Here is a 20351-nt window from a genome sequence, read left to right as displayed (position 1 = left end):
CTGATATGATGACCTGTGATCAGACATGAGATCACACACCTTATACTACAGGAACCTCTATTACTGCTGACAACCTGCCTGTATATCCTGTGTGAGAGGTAGTCACAGCCCCGCCCCCTGCTGATGACATCACTGATATAATGACATGTGATCAGACATGAGATCACACACCTTATACTACAGGAACATCCATTACTGCTGACAACCTGCCTGTATATCCTGTGTGAGAGGTAGTCACAGCCCCGCCCCCTGCTGATGACATCACTGATATAATGACATGTGATCAGACATGAGATCACACACCTTATACTACAGGAACATCCATTACTGCTGACAACCTGCCTGTATATCCTGTCTGAGAGGTAGTCACAGCCCCGCCCCCTGCTGATGACATCACTGATATAATGACATGTGATCAGACATGAGATCCACACCTTATACTACAGGAACATCTATTACTGCTGACAACCTGCCTGTATATCCTGTCTGAGAGGTAGTCACAGCCCCGCCCCCTGCTGATGACATCACTGATATACTGACATGTGATCAGACATGAGATCACACACCTTATACTACAGGAACATCTATTACTGCTGACAACCTGCCTGTATATCCTGTGTGAGAGGTAGTCACAGCCCCGCCCCCTGCTGATGACATCACTGATATAATGACATGTGATCAGACATGAGATCACACACCTTATACTACAGGAACATCTATTACTGCTGACAACCTGCCTGTATATCCTGTCTGAGAGGTAGTCACAGCCCCGCCCCCTGCTGATGACATCACTGATATGATGACATGTGATCAGACATGAGATCACACACCTTATACTACAGGAACATCTATTACTGCTGACAACCTGCCTGTATATCCTGTGTGAGAGGTAGTCACAGCCCCGCCCCCTGCTGATGACATCACTGATATGATGACATGTGATCAGACATGAGATCACACACCTTATACTACAGGAACATCTATTACTGCTGACAACCTGCCTGTATATCCTGTCTGAGAGGTTGTCACAGCCCCGCCCCCTGCTGATGACATCACTGATATACTGACATGTGATCAGACATGAGATCACACACCTTATACTACAGGAACATCTATTACTGCTGACAACCTGCCTGTATATCCTGTCTGAGAGGTAGTCACAGCCCCGCCCCCTGCTGATGACATCACCGATATAATGACATGTGATCAGACATGAGATCACACACCTTATACTACAGGAACATCTATTACTGCTGACAACCTGCCTGTATATCCTGTGTGAGAGGTAGTCACAGCCCCGCCCCCTGCTGATGACATCACTGATATAATGACATGTGATCAGACATGAGATCACACACCTTATACTACAGGAACATCCATTACTGCTGACAACCTGCCTGTATATTCTGTCTGAGAGGTAGTCACAGCCCCGCCCCCTGCTGATGACATCACTGATATAATGACATGTGATCAGACATGAGATCACACACCTTATACTACAGGAACATCTATTACTGCTGACAACCTGCCTGTGTATCCTGTCTGAGAGGTAGTCACAGCCCCGCCCCCTGCTGATGACATCACTGATATAATGACATGTGATCAGACATGAGATCCACACCTTATACTACAGGAACATCTATTACTGCTGACAACCTGCCTGTATATCCTGTCTGAGAGGTAGTCACAGCCCCGCCCCCTGCTGATGACATCACTGATATGATGACATGTGATCAGACATGAGATCACACACCTTATACTACAGGAACATCTATTACTGCTGACAACCTGCCTGTATATCCTGTCTGAGAGGTTGTCACAGCCCCGCCTCCTGCTGATGACATCACTGATATAATGACATGTGATCAGACATGAGATCACACACCTTATACTACAGGAACATCTATTACTGCTGACAACCTGCCTGTATATCCTGTCTGAGAGGTTGTCACAGCCCCGCCCCCTGCTGATGACATCACTGATATACTGACATGTGATCAGACATGAGATCACACACCTTATACTACAGGAACATCTATTACTGCTGACAACCTGCCTGTATATCCTGTCTGAGAGGTAGTCACAGCCCCGCCCCCTGCTGATGACATCACCGATATAATGACATGTGATCAGACATGAGATCACACACCTTATACTACAGGAACATCTATTACTGCTGACAACCGGCCTGTATATCCTGTCTGAGAGGTTGTCACAGCCCCGCCCCCTGCTGATGACATCACTGATATACTGACATGTGATCAGACATGAGATCACACACCTTATACTACAGGAACATCTATTACTGCTGACAACCTGCCTGTATATCCTGTCTGAGAGGTAGTCACAGCCCCGCCCCCTGCTGATGACATCACTGATATAATGACATGTGATCAGACATGAGATCACACACCTTATACTACAGGAACATCTATTACTGCTGACAACCGGCCTGTATATCCTGTCTGAGAGGTTGTCACAGCCCCGCCCCCTGCTGATGACATCACTGATATACTGACATGTGATCAGACATGAGATCACACACCTTATACTACAGGAACATCTATTACTGCTGACAACCTGCCTGTATATCCTGTCTGAGAGGTAGTCACAGCCCCGCCCCCTGCTGATGACATCACTGATATAATGACGTGATCAGACATGAGATCCACACCTTATACTACAGGAACATCTATTACTGCTGACAACCTGCCTGTGTATCCTGTCTGAGAGGTTGTCACAGCCCCGCCCCCTGCTGATGACATCACTGATATAATGACATGTGATCAGACATGAGATCACACACCTTATACTACAGGAACATCTATTACTGCTGACAACCTGCCTGTATATCCTGTCTGAGAGGTAGTCACAGCCCCGCCCCCTGCTGATGACATCACTGATATAATGACATGTGATCAGACATGAGATCCACACCTTATACTACAGGAACATCTATTACTGCTGACAACCTGCCTGTATATCCTGTCTGAGAGGTTGTCACAGCCCCGCCCCCTGCTGATGACATCACTGATATAATGACATGTGATCAGACATGAGATCACACCCCTTATACTACAGGAACATCTATTACTGCTGACAACCTGCCTGTGTATCCTGTCTGAGAGGTAGTCACAGCCCCGCCCCCTGCTGATGACATCACTGATATAATGACATGTGATCAGACATGAGATCACACACCTTATACTACAGGAACATCTATTACTGCTGACAACCTGCCTGTGTATCCTGTCTGAGAGGTAGTCACAGCCCCGCCCCCTGCTGATGACATCACTGATATAATGACATGTGATCAGACATGAGATCACACACCTTATACTACAGGAACATCTATTACTGCTGACAACCTGCCTGTATATCCTGTCTGAGAGGTTGTCACAGCCCCGCCCCCTGCTGATGACATCACTGATATAATGACATGTGATCAGACATGAGATCACACACCTTATACTACAGGAACATCTATTACTGCTGACAACCTGCCTGTACATCCTGTCTGAGAGGTAGTCACAGCCCCGCCCCCTGCTGATGACATCACTGATATGATGACATGTGATCAGACATGAGATCACACACCTTATACTACAGGAACATCTATTACTGCTGACAACCTGCCTGTATATCCTGTCTGAGAGGTAGTCACAGCCCCGCCCCCTGCTGATGACATCACTGATATAATGACCTGTGATCAGACATGAGATCACACACCTTATACTACAGGAACATCTATTACTGCTGACAACCTGTCTGTATATCCTGTGTGAGAGGTAGTCACAGCCCCGCCCCCTGCTGATGACATCACTGATATAATGACATGTGATCAGACATGAGATCACACACCTTATACTACAGGAACATCCATTACTGCTGACAACCTGCCTGTATATCCTGTCTGAGAGGTAGTCACAGCCCCGCCCCCTGCTGATGACATCACTGATATGATGACATGTGATCAGACATGAGATCACACACCTTATACTACAGGAACATCTATTACTGCTGACAACCTGCCTGTATATCCTGTCTGAGAGGTTGTCACAGCCCAGCCCCCTGCTGATGACATCACTGATATACTGACATGTGATCAGACATGAGATCACACACCTTATACTACAGGAACATCTATTACTGCTGACAACCTGCCTGTATATCCTGTCTGAGAGGTAGTCACAGCCCCGCCCCCTGCTGATGACATCACTGATATAATGACATGTGATCAGACATGAGATCCACACTCCTTATACTACAGGAACATCTATTACTGCTGACAACCTGCCTGTGTATCCTGTCTGAGAGGTTGTCACAGCCCCGCCCCCTGCTGATGACATCACTGATATAATGACATGTGATCAGACATGAGATCACACACCTTATACTACAGGAACATCTATTACTGCTGACAACCTGCCTGTATATCCTGTCTGAGAGGTAGTCACAGCCCCGCCCCCTGCTGATGACATCACTGATATAATGACATGTGATCAGACATGAGATCACACACCTTATACTACAGGAACATCTATTACTGCTGACAACCTGCCTGTATATCCTGTCTGAGAGGTTGTCACAGCCCCGCCCCCTGCTGATGACATCACTGATATAATGACATGTGATCAGACATGAGATCACACCCCTTATACTACAGGAACATCTATTACTGCTGACAACCTGCCTGTGTATCCTGTCTGAGAGGTAGTCACAGCCCCGCCCCCTGCTGATGACATCACTGATATAATGACATGTGATCAGACATGAGATCCACACCTTATACTACAGGAACATCTATTACTGCTGACAACCTGCCTGTATATCCTGTCTGAGAGGTAGTCACAGCCCCGCCCCCTGCTGATGACATCACTGATATAATGACATGTGATCAGACATTAGATCACACACCTTATACTACAGGAACATCTATTACTGCTGACAACCTGCCTGTGTATCCTGTCTGAGAGGTAGTCACAGCCCCGCCCCCTGCTGCTGATGTCTCATTATGCAGGGGCACAGCTATAGGGGTAGCAGAGGTGTCACCTGGGCCCCTCTGCCTCACATATCATCTGGGGGCCCATCACCTGTATTACAGACCTGTCGGTGCTACCCCCCAATCCTTAGTTTCGGGTTCTCCTTATGGATGATCAGGGGATGTGACAGTGCGATTCCAGGATCCTGCTCCAGCAGGGGGCGCCTCTGAGGGACCGCAGTAACTGGACTGAATTAGAGCAGCGCTCAGTATGTGTAACATGCAGCACATCTCCTCTCAGGACAGGTAGACAGTCAGCTGTCTCTTCCTGGGAAAGCTGGGTGAGAAGCAAAATGGCGGCAACAGGAGTCTCTTTAGGACCGAGGACCTGAGCATGGAGAAAGCAATGACATCACCGGGACTTCCTCAGTGATGTCACAGGATACAATCATCCATCTAGGCCTAGTCCTGCTCACACAGCTGAGGGTTTGTTACAATGTTTCAGTGTAGACAATCCTCTATAAGCAGCACTGTCTCCTGTCCTGGACTCCAGGCTGATAGTGCTTACCTACACTGATACACTGTGACAAACCCTCAGCTGTGTAAGCAGGGCCAGTTCAGATAATCCCCTGTGCAGCACAAATCCCTCCCCAGTCCTGATGGTTTGTTACAATGTATCAGAGCAGGTAAGTGCAAGTCCTCGCTGCTTAGTTTCACAGACACTGGATGCAAATGTAACAAACTTTCATCTGTTAGAAGTATTAGATCAGGACTGCCTGTCTGCCTCCAATCACTAACAGCAAGCAGAGGTCTTGAAAAAACATTGAGGAAACGAAACACAAAGTCCGTTATTATAGTCCGGGCCGTATATAATTATAAGACGAGAACATGCGGAGGTGGAGATTATAAACTGTGTCCTGCTGACCGGGGTCAGGATGAGGGTCCATCCCCTGCTGAGCGGGGTCAGGATGAGGGACCATCCCCTGCTGAGCGGGGTCAGGATGAGGGACCATCCCCTGCTGAGCGGGGTGAGGACGAGGGACCATCCCCTGCTGAGCGGGGTCAGGATGAGGGTCCATCCCCTGCTGACCGGGGTCAGGATGAGGGACCATCCCCTGCTGACCGGGGTCAGGATGAGGGACCATCCCCTGCTGAGCGGGGTCAGGATGAGGGTCCATCCCCTGCTGAGCGGGGTCAGGATGAGGGTCCATCCCCTGCTGAGCGGGGTCAGGATGAGGGTCCATCCCCTGCTGAGCGGGGTCAGGATGAGGGTCCATCCCCTGCTGAGCGGGGTCAGGATGAGGGTCCATCCCCTGCTGAGCGGGGTCAGGATGAGGGTCCATCCCCTGCTGAGCGGGGTCAGGATGAGGGTCCATCCCCTGCTGAGCGGGGTCAGGATGAGGGTCCATCCCCTGCTGAGCGGGGTCAGGATGAGGGACCATCCCCTGCTGAGCGGGGTCAGGATGAGGGTCCATCCCCTGCTGAGCGGGGTCAGGATGAGGGTCCATCCCCTGCTGAGCGGGGTCAGGATGAGGGTCCATCCCCTGCTGAGCGGGGTCAGGATGAGGGTCCATCCTCTGCTGAGCGGGGTCAGGATGAGGGACCATCCCCTGCTGAGCGGGGTCAGGATGAGGGACCATCCCCTGCTGAGCGGGGTCAGGATGAGGGACCATCCCCTGCTGAGCGGGGTCAGGATGAGGGACCATCCCCTGCTGAGCGGGGTCAGGATGAGGGACCATCCCCTGCTGAGCGGGGTCAGGATGAGGGACCATCCCCTGCTGAGCGGGGTCAGGATGAGGGACCATCCCCTGCTGAGCGGGGTCAGGATGAGGGACCATCCCCTGCTGAGCGGGGTCAGGATGAGGGACCATCCCCTGCTGACCGGGGTCAGGATGAGGGACCATCCCCTGCTGACCGGGTCTGCGGAGCTGCGTGCACACTGCGGAGGGTCTGTACTCATGAGTCGCTCTCTCCAACTCTGCTGTTCCTCTCAGCCGGGAGTTGTTCGGGGGCAGCAGTCTCACTCAGTAGAGTCTCGGTATCTCTGTGGATCACGCGGTGTGCGGCCTGGAGATGTCTCCGCTGAGAGCTCCTCACTGCAGAACACAAGGAGACAATAATGGGGAGCAACACCCGAACTTACCCCAAAATACATCATCAACACGGGCGTAATGTAAATCCAGCACCTCTCCAGTAATCCGGCACTCCGTGTACTGCGGAAGTGCTGGATCATTAATGCTCCTGGCACTCCCCCTGCTGCTGCTTACAGGTGGTGGGACAGCCGCCCCCTGCTGGGGGTACAGTGTAACGTCTCTCTCACCTCTCTCTCTGACGCTCTTCTTCTGGATCTCAGGAATAAGGAAACTGTAAACCAGCTCTGCCACAATCTCCTCCGACTGAAGACGGGTGCGGCTGTGAGGACGAAAGGCAGCGTTACAGGAGGACATGACCTGCTGGGACTGGACCAGTGACTATATGAGGAGAGGTCAGACTGACAGGAGGACATGAACTGCCGAGAGTGGACCAGTAACTGTATAAGAGATGTCAGACTGACAGGAGGACGTGACCTGCCAGGACTGGACCGGTAACTGAGGAGGTCAGGACCTGCCCCGACTAGACCAGTTACTGTATGAGAGAGGTCAGACTAACAGGAGAACATGACATGCTGGGACCAGACCAGTGACTGTATGAGGAGAGGTTAGACTGACAGGAGCACATGACCTGCCGAGACTTGACCAGTGACTGTATGAGGAGAGGTTAGACTGACAGGAGGACATGACCTGCCGAGACTTGACCAGTGACTGTATGAGGAGAGGTTAGACTGACAGGAGGACATAAACTGCAGAGAGTGGACCAGTAATTGTATGACGAGAGATCACACTGAAAGGAGGACATAACTTGCTGGGACTGGACCAGTGACTATATGAGGAGAGGTCAGACTGACAGGAGGACATGATCTGCCGAGAGTGGACCAGTAACTGTATAAGAGATGTCAGACTGACAGGAGGACGTGACCTGCCAGGACTGGACCGGTAACTGAGGAGGTCAGGACCTGCCCCGACTAGACAAGTTACTGTATGAGAGAGGTCAGACTGACAGGAGGACATGACCTGCCGAGACTTGACCAGTGACTGTATGAGGAGAGGTTAGACTGACAGGAGGACATGACCTGCCGGAAGTGGATCAGTGACTCTATGAGGAGAAGTCGGACTGACAGGAGGACATAACCTGCCGGGACTGGACCAGAGACAGTATGAGGAGACGTCAGACTGACAGGAGAACATAACCTGCTGGGACTGGATAGGTGACTGTATGAGTAGGTCAGACTGACAGTGATCGTAGGACTGACAGAAGGGTGGCACTATAATGGATCAGTGCTGATCTATGTTATGAAATCCCCCACCTGCTCTCCATCTGATAAGCAATGTCATTGATCTCCTGTGCTTTCCTCTGGATCTCCTCTCTGGCCTGATCTTCTGCAGTGTGGACGGCAGTGCTGAGGATGACGTCTTCCAGGTATGAGTCCACAGTACTCTGATGAATGTTAACAACCTGCAGAAGACAGCCGTACATTATAATATACAACCTGCAGGACACAGTCATGTATTATACTATAGTATACAACCTGCAGGACACAGCCGTACATTATAACACACAACCTGCAGGACACAGCCGTACATTATAACACACAACCTGCAGGACACAGCCGTACATTATAATATACAACCTGCAGGACACAGTCATGTATTATATTGTAGTATACAACCTGCAGGACACAGCCGTACATTATAATATACAACCTGCAGAAGACAGCCGTACATTATAATATACAACCTGCAGAAGACAGCCGTACATTATAATATACAACCTGCAGGACACAGTCATGTATTATACTATAGTATACAACCTGTAGGACACAGCCGTACATTATAACACACAACCTGCAGGACACAGCCGTACATTATAACACACAACCTGCAGGACACAGCCGTACATTATAATATACAACCTGCAGGACACAGTCATTTATTATATTATAGTATACAACCTGCAGGACACAGCCGTACATTATAATATACAACCTGCAGAAGACAGCCGTACATTATAATATACAACCTGCAGAAGACAGCCGTACATTATAATATACAACCTGCAGGACACAGTCATGTATTATACTATAGTATACAACCTGCAGGACACAGCCGTACATTATAACACACAACCTGCAGGACACAGCCGTACATTATAACACACAACCTGCAGGACACAGCCGTACATTATAATATACAACCTGCAGGACACAGTCATGTATTATACTATAGTATACAACCTGCAGGACACAGCCGTACATTATAACACACAACCTGCAGGACACAGCCGTACATTATAACACACAACCTGCAGGACACAGCCGTACATTATAATATACAACCTGCAGGACACAGTCATGTATTATACTATAGTATACAACCTGCAGGACACAGCCGTACATTATAATATACAACCTGCAGGACACAGCCGTACATTATACAACCTGCAAGACACAGTCATGTATTATACTATAGTATACAACCTGCAGGAGACAGCCATACATTATAACACACAACCTGCAGGAGACAGCCATACATTATAACACACAACCTGCAGGACACAGCCGTACATTATAACACACAACCTGCAGGACACAGCCGTACATTATAACACACAACCTGCAGGACACAGCCGTACATTATAATATACAACCTGCAGGACACAGCCGTACATTATAATATACAACCTGCAAGACACAGTCATGTATTATACTATAGTATACAACCTGCAAGACACAGCCATACATTATAACACACAACCTGCAGGAGACAGCCATACATTATAACACACAACCTGCAGGACACAGCCGTACATTATAACACACAACCTGCAGGACACAGCCGTACATTATAATATACAACCTGCAGGACACAGCCGTACATTATAACACACAACCTGCAGGAGACAGCCATACATTATAACACACAACCTGCAGGACACAGCCATACATTATAACACACAACCTGCAGGACACAGCCGTACATTATAATATACAACCTGCAGGACACAGCCGTACATTATAATATACAACCTGCAGGACACAGCCGTACATTATAACACACAACCTGCAGGACACAGCCGTACATTATAACACAACCTGCAGGACACAGCCGTACATTATAACACACAACCTGCAGGACACAGCCGTACATTATAACATACAACCTGCAGGACACAGCCGTACATTATAACATACAACCTGCAGGACACAGCCGTACATTATAACACACAACCTGCAGGACACAGCCGTACATTATAACACACAACCTGCAGGACACAGCCGTACATTATAACATACAACCTGCAGGACACAGCCGTACATTATAATATACAACCTGCAGGACACAGCCGTACATTATAACATAGGACCTGCAGGACACAGCCGTACATTATAACACACAACCTGCAGGACACAGCCGTACATTATAACATACGACCTGCAGGACACAGCTGTACATTATAACACACAACCTGCAGGACACAGCCGTACATTATAATATAAAACCTGCAAGACCCAGTCATGTATTATACTATAGTATACAACCTGCAGGACACAGCCGTACATTATAACACACAATCTGCAGGACACAGCCGTACATTATAATACACAACCTGCAGGACACAGCCGTACATTATAACACACAACCTGCAGGACACAGCCGTACATTATAACACACAACCTGCAGGACACAGCCGTACATTATAATATAAAACCTGCAAGACCCAGTCATGTATTATACTATAGTATACAACCTGCAGGACACAGCCGTACATTATAACACACAATCTGCAGGACACAGCCGTACATTATAATACACAACCTGCAGGACACAGCCGTACATTATAACACACAATCTGCAGGACACAGCCGTACATTATAATACACAACCTGCAGGACACAGCCGTACATTATAACACACAACCTGCAGGACACAGCCGTACATTATAACACACGACCTGCAGGACACAGCCGTACATTATAACACACAACCTGCAGGACACAGCCGTACATTATAACACAACCTGCAGGACACAGCCGTACATTCTAACACACAACCTGCAGGACACAGCCATACATTATAAACACACAACCTGCAGGACACAGCCGTACATTATAACACACAACCTGCAGGACACAGCCGTACATTATAACACACAATCTGCAGGAGACAGCCGTACATTCTAACACAACCTGCAGGACACAGCCGTACATTCTAACACACAACCTGCAGGACACAGCCATACATTATAAACACACAACCTGCAGGACACAGCCGTACATTATAACACACAACCTGCAGGACACAGCCGTACATTATAACACACAATCTGCAGGACACAGCCGTACATTATAACACACAATCTGCAGGAGACAGCCGTACATTCTAACACAACCTGCAGGACACAGCCGTACATTCTAACACACAACCTGCAGGACACAGCAATACATTATAAACACACAACCTGCAGGACACAGCCGTACATTATAACACACAACCTGCAGGACACAGCCGTACATTATAACACACAATCTGCAGGACACAGCCGTACATTATAACACACAACCTGCAGGACACAGCCGTACATTATAACACACAACCTGCAGGACACAGCCGTACATTATAACACACAATCTGCAGGACACAGCCGTACATTATAACACACAACCTGCAGGACACAGCCGTACATTATAACACACAACCTGCAGGACACAGCCGTACATTATAACACACGACCTGCAGGACACAGCCGTACAGTGAGGTCCATATATATTTGGACAGAGACGTTTTTCTAATCTCTGTTCTGTCCGTCACCACAATGGATTCTGACGCCGGTGAAGTTCAGATTTTCAGCTGCAATTCCGTCGGTTGAACAAAATGATTGCATAAAAATGTGAGGAACTAAAAGCATTTTTTAAACTCAATCCCTTCATTTCAGGGGCTCAAAAGTAATTGGACAAAAATAAATAATTGTAAATAAAATATAAATTTCTAATACTTGGTTGTAACCCTTTGTTGGCTGTGACTGCCTGGAGTCTTGACCTCATGGACAACACCGGACGCTGTTTCCTCCTCTTTAATGCTCGGCCTTTACTGCCGCGGTTTTTTAGTTGCTGTTTGTTTGTGGCCTTTCTGTCTGAAGTTTAGTCTTTAACCAGTGAAACGCTCTATTGGGTTCGGATCCAGTGACTCGGCCGCTCTAGAATATCCACTTCTTTGCTTTAATAAACTCCTGGTGCTTTGGCTTTATGTTTCGGGTCATTGTCCATCGGTATTATGAACGCCGACCAATCAGTTTGGCTGGATCTGAGCGCAGTCTGTCTCTGACAACCCCAGAATTCATCCGGCTGCTTCTGTCCTGTGTCACATCATCAATAAACACTAGGGCCCCGGGGCCACCAACAGCCATGCATGCCCAAGCATCGCCCTGCCTCCGCCGTGTTCTACAGACGATGCGGTAATTATTCCGCCATCATCCACCGCTGGTGTCTTCCGTGGGTGTCCAGGTCTTTTTGCATTGTTGAGGTCACCAGAGCTTTCTTTCTTTCTTTCTCAGGAGGAACCAAACTGTAGATTTTGCCGCTCCTGATCGTGCAGCAATTTCTCGGATGTTTGTTTTCTGTTTCCGCAGATGAAGGACGGCCTGTGTCACCTGCACGGAGCGCTCCTGTGACCGCATGTTTACTGCTCAGCAAAATCTTCAAAATGCAAGCACCGCACCTCAGATCAACTCCAGGCCTTTTATGTGCTTGAGAATGAAATAATGAAGGATCTGCCCAGGAAACAGCCTGAGAGTCAATTACCCAATTACATTTGGTCCCTTTAAAAACAGGGCGTCCCATGTAAAGGAGCCGAAACTCCTAAACCCTTCATCCAAAACAGTCTGGACTTTATGTCCATGTCCATTATATAACTAGAACTTGGATGTGTTTTAGTAAACAGGTAATAAAAACAAAATTTGTGTCAGTGTCCAAATATATATGGACCAAACTGTATATAATAACACACAACCTGCAGGACACAGCCGTATAGTCTAACACACAACTTACATGATACAGCCATACATTATAACCTACAAACTGCAGGACACAGCTGTACATTATAATATACAAGCTGCAGGACACAGCCGTACATTATAACATACAAGCTGCAGGACACAGCCGTACATTATAACATACAACCTGTAGGACACAGCCGTACATTATAACATACAACCTGTAGGACACAGCCGTACATTATAACATACGACCTGCAGGACACAGCCGTACATTATAACATACGACCTGCAGGACACAGCCGTACATTATAATATACAACCTGCAGGACACAGCCGTACATTATAACATACAACCTGCAGGACACAGCCGTACATTATAACACACAACCTGCAGGACACAGCCGTACATTATAACACACAACCTGCAGGACACAGCCGTACATTATAACACACGACCTGCAGGACACAGCCGTACATTATAACACACGACCTGCAGGACACAGCCGTACATTATAACACACGACCTGCAGGACACAGCCGTACATTATAACACACAACCTGTAGGACACAGCCGTACATTATAACATACAACCTGCAGGACACAGCCGTACATTATAACATACGACCTGCAGGACACAGCCGTACATTATAACATACAACCTGCAGGACACAGCCGTACATTATAACATACAACCTGCAGGACACAGCCGTACATTATAACACACAACCTGCAGGACACAGCCGTACATTATAACACACAACCTGCAGGACACAGCCGTACATTATAACACACAACCTGCAGGACACAGCCGTACATTATAACATACAACCTTCAGGACACAGCCGTAGATTATAACACACAACCTGCAGGACACAGCCGTACATTATAACACACAACCTTCAGGACACAGCCGTAGATTATAACACACAACCTGCAGGACACAGCCGTACATTATAACATATGACCTGCAGGACACAGCAGTACATTATAACACACAACCTGCAGGACACAGCCGTACATTATAACATACAACCTGCAGGACACAGCTGTACATTATAACACACAACCTGCAGGACACAGCCGTAGATTATAACACACAACCTGCAGGACACAGCCGTACATTATAACACACAACCTGCAGGATACAGCCGTAGATTATAACACACAACCTGCAGGACACAGCCGTACATTATAACACACAACCTGCAGGACACAGCCATACATTATAAACACACAACCTGCAGGACACAGCCGTACATTATAACACACAACCTGCAGGACACAGCCGTACATTATAACATACGACCTGCAGGACACAGCCGTACATTATAACACACAACCTGCAGGATACAGCGGTAGATTATAACACACAACCTGCAGGACACAGCCGTACATTATAACACACAACCTGCAGGATACAGCTGTAGATTATAACACACAACCTGCAGGACACAGCTGTACATTATAACACACAACCTGCAGGACACAGCCGTACATTATAACATACAACCTGCAGGACACAGCTGTACATTATAACACACAACCTGCAGGACACAGCCGTAGATTATAACACACAACCTGCAGGACACAGCCGTACATTATAACATACGACCTGCAGGACACAGCCGTACATTATAACATACGACCTGCAGGACACAGCTGTACATTATAACACACAACCTGCAGGACACAGCTGTACATTATAACACACAACCTGCAGGACACAGCCATACATTATAACATACAACCTGCAGGACACAGCCGTAGATTATAACACACAACCTGCAGGACACAGCTGTACATTATAACACACAACCTGCAGGATACAGCCGTAGATTATAACACACAACCTGCAGGACAGTGCTACTCATGAACCCACCTGCCTGAAGATTTCATCCTCTTCCCGTCTCCGCCGCTCCTCCACCTGTCTCCTCCCACTCTCTTCTGCTTCTCGGATGCGTCGATGGCGCTCAGCGAGCATAGCAAAGGCATGAATCCTGCGCTCTTCCTGAAGCCTGACCAGCTCCTTGGAGAAGAAGTCAAACATGTCTGAGAGCACCTCTCCCTCCAGCCGTGACAGCTGCTCCTCTTCTACAGAGGACTAAGAGGAGATAAATGGAATTGGTATTACAGGGGTTAATATCTAATAAGTATTATGAATAATGATGTAACAGCAGAACAGTGAAAGCAGCTCTGGATGTGACTGGAGTATTAGACATAAGGTACAGCAGAAGAGTGAAAGCAGCTCTGGATGTGACCGGAGTATTAGACATAAGGTAACAGCAGAACAGTGAAAGCAGCTCTGGATGTGACTGGAGTATTAGACATAAGGTAACAGCAGAAGAGTGAAAGCAGCTCTGGATGTGACTGGAGTATAAGGCTTGGTGCTGACTTTGTACCACGTTTTCCTGCTCTATAAATGTTAGCTGCCGGGCACCTTGTGCTCGCTGAGCTCCCGCTGTCTCTGAAGGGCGAGTGTTGCCTCCTTCTCCTCCTTCTTCAGCAGCTGCCCCTCCTCCTGCAGGGCGTGGGTCGTGCGCAGCTCCCGGATAAGCTCCAGATGCTTCTCCTTCCCTTCAAATATCTGGAAAGAAGTGGGATTACATAAGGAGAGCCCCAACCAACCCAGGGGTGAGGGGGAAACTGTCACCTGTGTCATATGGGATGGGGCCTCTGAGGCTGCTCAGGTGCCTCTGCCCATGGCCGCCCTCTAGTGGGGACTCTTACCATGTTCTGCACCGCGCGTCCTCGTATCAGCTTCTGTAAGAAGATCACAGCCAGTTCCTTCTCCTCGTCGCCCTGGAATGGAGGATTTGGGGGGTTATAATCCAGGCACAGATGGTCACACAGGTTACATGTATTGAGCGTATGGGCTGTGCTCACCTCAGGGGGCTCTGGCACTCTGGGGGTGGCAGGACGGGGGGCCGGCTTTTCTATCTTCTGCAGGAAGCGCAGGGGCTTTTCTGCTTGCTGTGATTTGTTCTTCTTTTCCAGCAGAGCCTGAAGAACAGAGGCACCATTGTCTAGAAGGTCTTCAAAGTATATACTCATGTATCAAAGTTTGTCCCTCGGCTCTGAGACAAGGCCTCCAGATGTCAGAGGTGTGTAGTATTGAAGAGGTCAGGCATGTATGAGTTAACCCTTAATGGTATGATGCTTATAGATTATACAACAGTGCCACCTAGGTATGAGCAGGTAACACTACACTAGTAGCAAAAATGCATTCTGGGTGGTGTTATGATGTCTCATTCCTTATCAATGTACACGCCTATCCAACAATGATTGGAAAGTTCCAAACTAGGAAGGTGTGCTCATCTGATATGTTTTGGTTAAGAAACCACATATCAAAAAGGAGGGGACACACAAAGAGAAAAAAACAAAGAAAGAGAGGGAGATCTCTGGAGAAAGATTTTGGGATTAGGAGAAAAACCTTTGGAGAGCTGACTTCCCCTAGACTCTGCCTATCACCTACATCCTTGGGTAATGTATACTTTTATTTATATGTAGTATTGATCTAAATTAATTGGCTTGATATTTAGCCGGATACCTGCTTATTTGTGGACGTATAGTGTTAGTACTACATCAGTATCAACGGCATTCAGTGAAAATGCATATCCTGAATACAAGATCTGATATTGATAACACTATACGTCCGCAAATAAGCAGGTATCCGGCTAAATATCAAGCCAATTAATTTAGATCAATACTACATATAAATAAAAGTATATATTACCCAAGGATGTAGGTGATAGGCAGAGTCTAGGGGGAAGTCAGCTCTCCAAAGCTTTTTCTCCTAATCCCAAAATCTTTCTCCAGAGATCTCCCTCTCCCTCTTTTTTCTCTTTGTGTGTCCCCTCCTTTTTGGTATGTGGTTTCTTAACCAAAACTTATCAGATGAGCACACCTTAGTAGTTGGGAACTTTCCAATCATTGTCGGATAGGCGTGTACATTGATAAGGAATGTGACATCATAACACCACCCAGAATGCACTTTTGCTACTGGTGTAGTGTTACCTGCTCATACCTAGGTGGCACTGTTGTATAAGCATCATACCATTAAGGGTTAACTCATACATGCCTAACATCTTCAATACTAAACACCTCTGACATCTGGAGGCCTTGTCTCAGAGCTGAGGGACAAATGTTGATACATGAGTATATACTTTGAGAAACATCTAGACAATTCTCACACTGTGGAATTCATGTTCAGATAAGAGATACAATGAAGCCTCTACTTCTGCAGGTGTCGTGTATCTTCTAACTGCCTAAATGTATAATAGATTATTACAATAACACTAGCTCTTTGAACGACGCAGTAATCTTCCCATGGACTTACTTCGGCCTACATTAAAAATCCATACAAAATAGTAAATCTAAACCAACATTGCTCTTAAAGGCAATGAATATCCATTATAACTAGAATAAGTAGATATAACTGTTTACACTTATGGAAAATCACTAATACTATTTGCACAAATAATCAAATAATTAACTCGATCTCGGTGGGACCTCCATTTTATGTCGGGTTATATAAAGACCAAATGCCTAATGGATCAAAAGAAAAATTATTCAAATGATATTGATCCGTGAGATGGACATAAACATCTCCAAGAGTTCGATCGAGAACCTGATTATTTTGTGCAATCAGTAAAAAAACAGGGTACAATCGTCTATGCAAAATATAAATAATTTATTATACGATAATTTAGAATACAATCAAAAATTAATCAACGTAAATTTCAATAATATACAATGATATGCAGTACCCAGAATTCGCCACTATATGGTGCCAACAAAACACTACTCAACCAACACAAGAATATTATGCAATACGGCTTTAAAATTGTGAGAGATACAGAAACTCAATCAAGAAAATGACAGATATGAGCCCTTGCTCTGCCAAATCTTGTGCCCAATCTTGGATAATGGTAGTATTGCAATAAAACTTATAAATTATCAGCTTGATATCAATCTAGGGAATATAAAGATTCCCAACCGAGAAGTACGCTCCGACTCCTCAGAACATACGTTAGCTTTAGAGATTTGCTCTTCCACCTGTTCCTGAAATTCTAGAAAGATTTCGGTTGACTTAACTCGTAAGCTTCTTCAAGCTCACTAGTTAAATCGCTTTGAGAATTGCGTACCTTCTCCTTTCCTTGATGGCATGACTCGTACTCCTACTGTTCTTCTGTTAAGTATGCATCAGGAATAAGTCCAATGACATCATTTTGGAAACCAAAACTGTAATACTCCGAATCCATAGCCAGACCAATTATGGTGTCTTTTTGTACAGTAGAGATATACTATGGGGAGCCATATTATGAATTACCATATGCAATGGATCCTGACGGATATTTATCATAGGAGTGGGCTTTACCTTCAGGCCGAGATGCTGCATCCGGTTGGACAAACAGATCAAAGCCTCTGCATTCTTCGGTCTTTGTCCCTTCTTTACTTGAATGGGATGGCCATTGGAAATCAGGTACAAACAAAATAATAAGAATCCAGTTGCTCAAGGATTAGCTGAACTTCATGATTGTTTCTGATTTCCTGGAAGAACAATCTGCTTCTCCAGACAAGTCTTATGAAGAAGAATACGGCAAATCCTTACCATGTGTATATGTTAACGGCTGTTCTTTCCATACCGATATAGGAACTGAACGCACATTGGTTGCAGGTATCGGAGTCGTGTGGAATATCACATTCCCAGACGTGTCCGTCGGATACAAAATTGGTTCCAAAAGTAGCCAGTTCGCGGAGCTCACCGCTGTGTATAAAGCCGTATGTAACGGACCGTTTCAGCAGACAAGGGGTTAAAATCCGTTTAGGCGATAAGCCCCTTTTCTGAGAGACAGGCACAGCTACTGCAGGACACCAACCTTCCGAACTGGATACAAAATAGCACTCCAAACTGGAACCTCACGAATAGCTGCTAGCAGACGAACAGGAATCAGCTTACACTCCTGGCAATCGGTCCTCTAACAGCAAACAGCGGATCCCCCCAATAACGAGACAAGGCTCCGTGTTGAGGGTCAAGCAGTGGTCTGACTGTACTTCACGTACAGCCTCTTTTATTCATAAACCACAAACATAGTACTGCCCACAGGGGTTTGAAATACAACCAATCAGTAATTTACAACACATACAATGTAACTACAGCAACCAATCGTTCACGCCCCCAGAGGACCAGAATGAAGACTGTGACATAGGACAACATATCCCCACAATGCATCATGGTTCCCTCCTCTCTGTCCCGGAGACAACCGAGGAGCAATCCAATTATCTCTCAAGACAAAGAGAAGTCACCAATACACATGTGCAGACAATAGGACAGACATCACCATTTAAACACACAATGGGACAATGGCACAATAGAAACACACCCAGCATTTCCTCCCAAGCTGACAAGTTACACTTATTATAAATTGTTACAACTTTGTGAGTTTACATTGGCCATACATATAACTAACATCAATTTAAACAGTATAACTTGGGGACAACCCTATCCAAAATTCACTTGAATAGGTTCAGGGGTTTAAAAGTTAGTATATGGCCCATAATCCAGGGTCAAGAGGCCAGCAGCCAGTCCTTTCCAAAACCCAGTGGCGAGGTTGGTTTCGCCACACATCTCCCCCCCCCCCAGGGAAGACTAACCAGATACCTGACCTCACGCCGGTCGGTACCTGAGTTAGTCTGGCAGCCCACCCACAACCCAATACTGGACCTGTTGCATTTGGTAGCCTGTCTCTGTCCAGTGAGTCCACCAAGGTTATGTTGGAAGCTGGTACTCCCGGTCTCTGTGTTGCTCCCTGGCTTGGAGTCTGGTTGTTGGAGGGGGAGACCGACTGTCTCTACCCCCTGTGCTGTAAGTGCAGAGACCACGGTCCCATCTGCACGGTTGTGGGGCTTACTGTCTCCCCCTGGTGCGTTAAGCTGCCGCTGGGAAGAGGGGGTAACGAGCTCCTCTCCCATACATACTTCCAGCCGCTGGGGAGGGCGACCGACCGTCTCCGCTCTCAATACAGTGTCCTGCTGCTGGGGAAAGGAGACTGGGCTCTCTATTCCCTGCTGGACACTCTGCCGCTGGGGGACAGGACCGACTGTCTCTGCCCCCTGTGACTCCGCCTGCCGCTGGGGAATGGAGACTGGGATCCCAATTCCCGGCACATCACTCGGCCGCTGGGGAATGGAGACTGGGCTCCCAATTCCCAAAAAATCATGCTGCTGCTGGGGGACAGGAACAACTACCTCTGCCCCCTGTAACTCAGCCTGCCGCTGGGG

At 47.1% G+C, this 20351-nt stretch overlaps 2 protein-coding genes across 15 annotated transcripts in view; one reads left to right on the top strand and one right to left on the bottom strand.

Moving 5' to 3' along the window:
- The first annotated feature begins 5640 nt into the window (after window positions 1-5640).
- On the top strand, window positions 5641-6877 carry LOC120993150 (skin secretory protein xP2-like). The gene is made up of 3 exons (XM_040421716.1): window positions 5641-5667; window positions 5916-6801; window positions 6873-6877. The coding sequence occupies exons 1-3, from the start codon at window positions 5641-5643 to the stop codon at window positions 6875-6877; spliced, it is 918 nt and encodes a 305-aa protein (XP_040277650.1).
- CFAP91 (cilia and flagella associated protein 91) overlaps window positions 5826-20351 on the bottom strand; it is a 35233-nt gene continuing 20707 nt past the window's right edge. For 13 of the 14 annotated variants that reach the window (XM_040422808.1, XM_040422812.1, XM_040422818.1 and 10 more), the window contains 7 exons: window positions 15954-16070; window positions 15798-15869; window positions 15508-15654; window positions 14950-15171; window positions 8385-8533; window positions 7302-7393; window positions 5826-7077 (listed from right to left, as the gene is read on the bottom strand). In XM_040422808.1, coding sequence (XP_040278742.1) covers window positions 6938-7077; window positions 7302-7393; window positions 8385-8533; window positions 14950-15171; window positions 15508-15654; window positions 15798-15869; window positions 15954-16070 — 939 coding nt within the window. In that variant the 3' untranslated portion in view covers window positions 5826-6937. The remainder of the gene's footprint in view (window positions 7078-7301; window positions 7394-8384; window positions 8534-14949; window positions 15172-15507; window positions 15655-15797; window positions 15870-15953; window positions 16071-20351) is intronic. The other variant, XM_040422806.1, reaches the window with a different exon arrangement.

Source organism: Bufo bufo, chromosome 3 (genome assembly GCF_905171765.1).
Source record: "Bufo bufo chromosome 3, aBufBuf1.1, whole genome shotgun sequence".
In the NCBI taxonomy this organism is placed as follows: domain Eukaryota; kingdom Metazoa; phylum Chordata; class Amphibia; order Anura; family Bufonidae; genus Bufo; species Bufo bufo.
The sequence above is the reverse complement of the archived record's forward strand: the minus strand, read 5'-3'. Positions and strand labels throughout refer to the sequence as shown.

What these genes read in the sequence shown, in the direction of transcription:
- LOC120993150 (XM_040421716.1), top strand. Translation starts at nt 5,641, where the DNA reads ATGGTTTGTTACAATGTATCAGAGCAG. An exon ending in GTTACAATGTATCAGAGCAG is followed by an intron (nt 5,668 to 5,915) that starts GTAAGTGCAAGT and finishes GACCGGGGTCAG; the next exon opens with GATGAGGGTCCATCCCCTGC.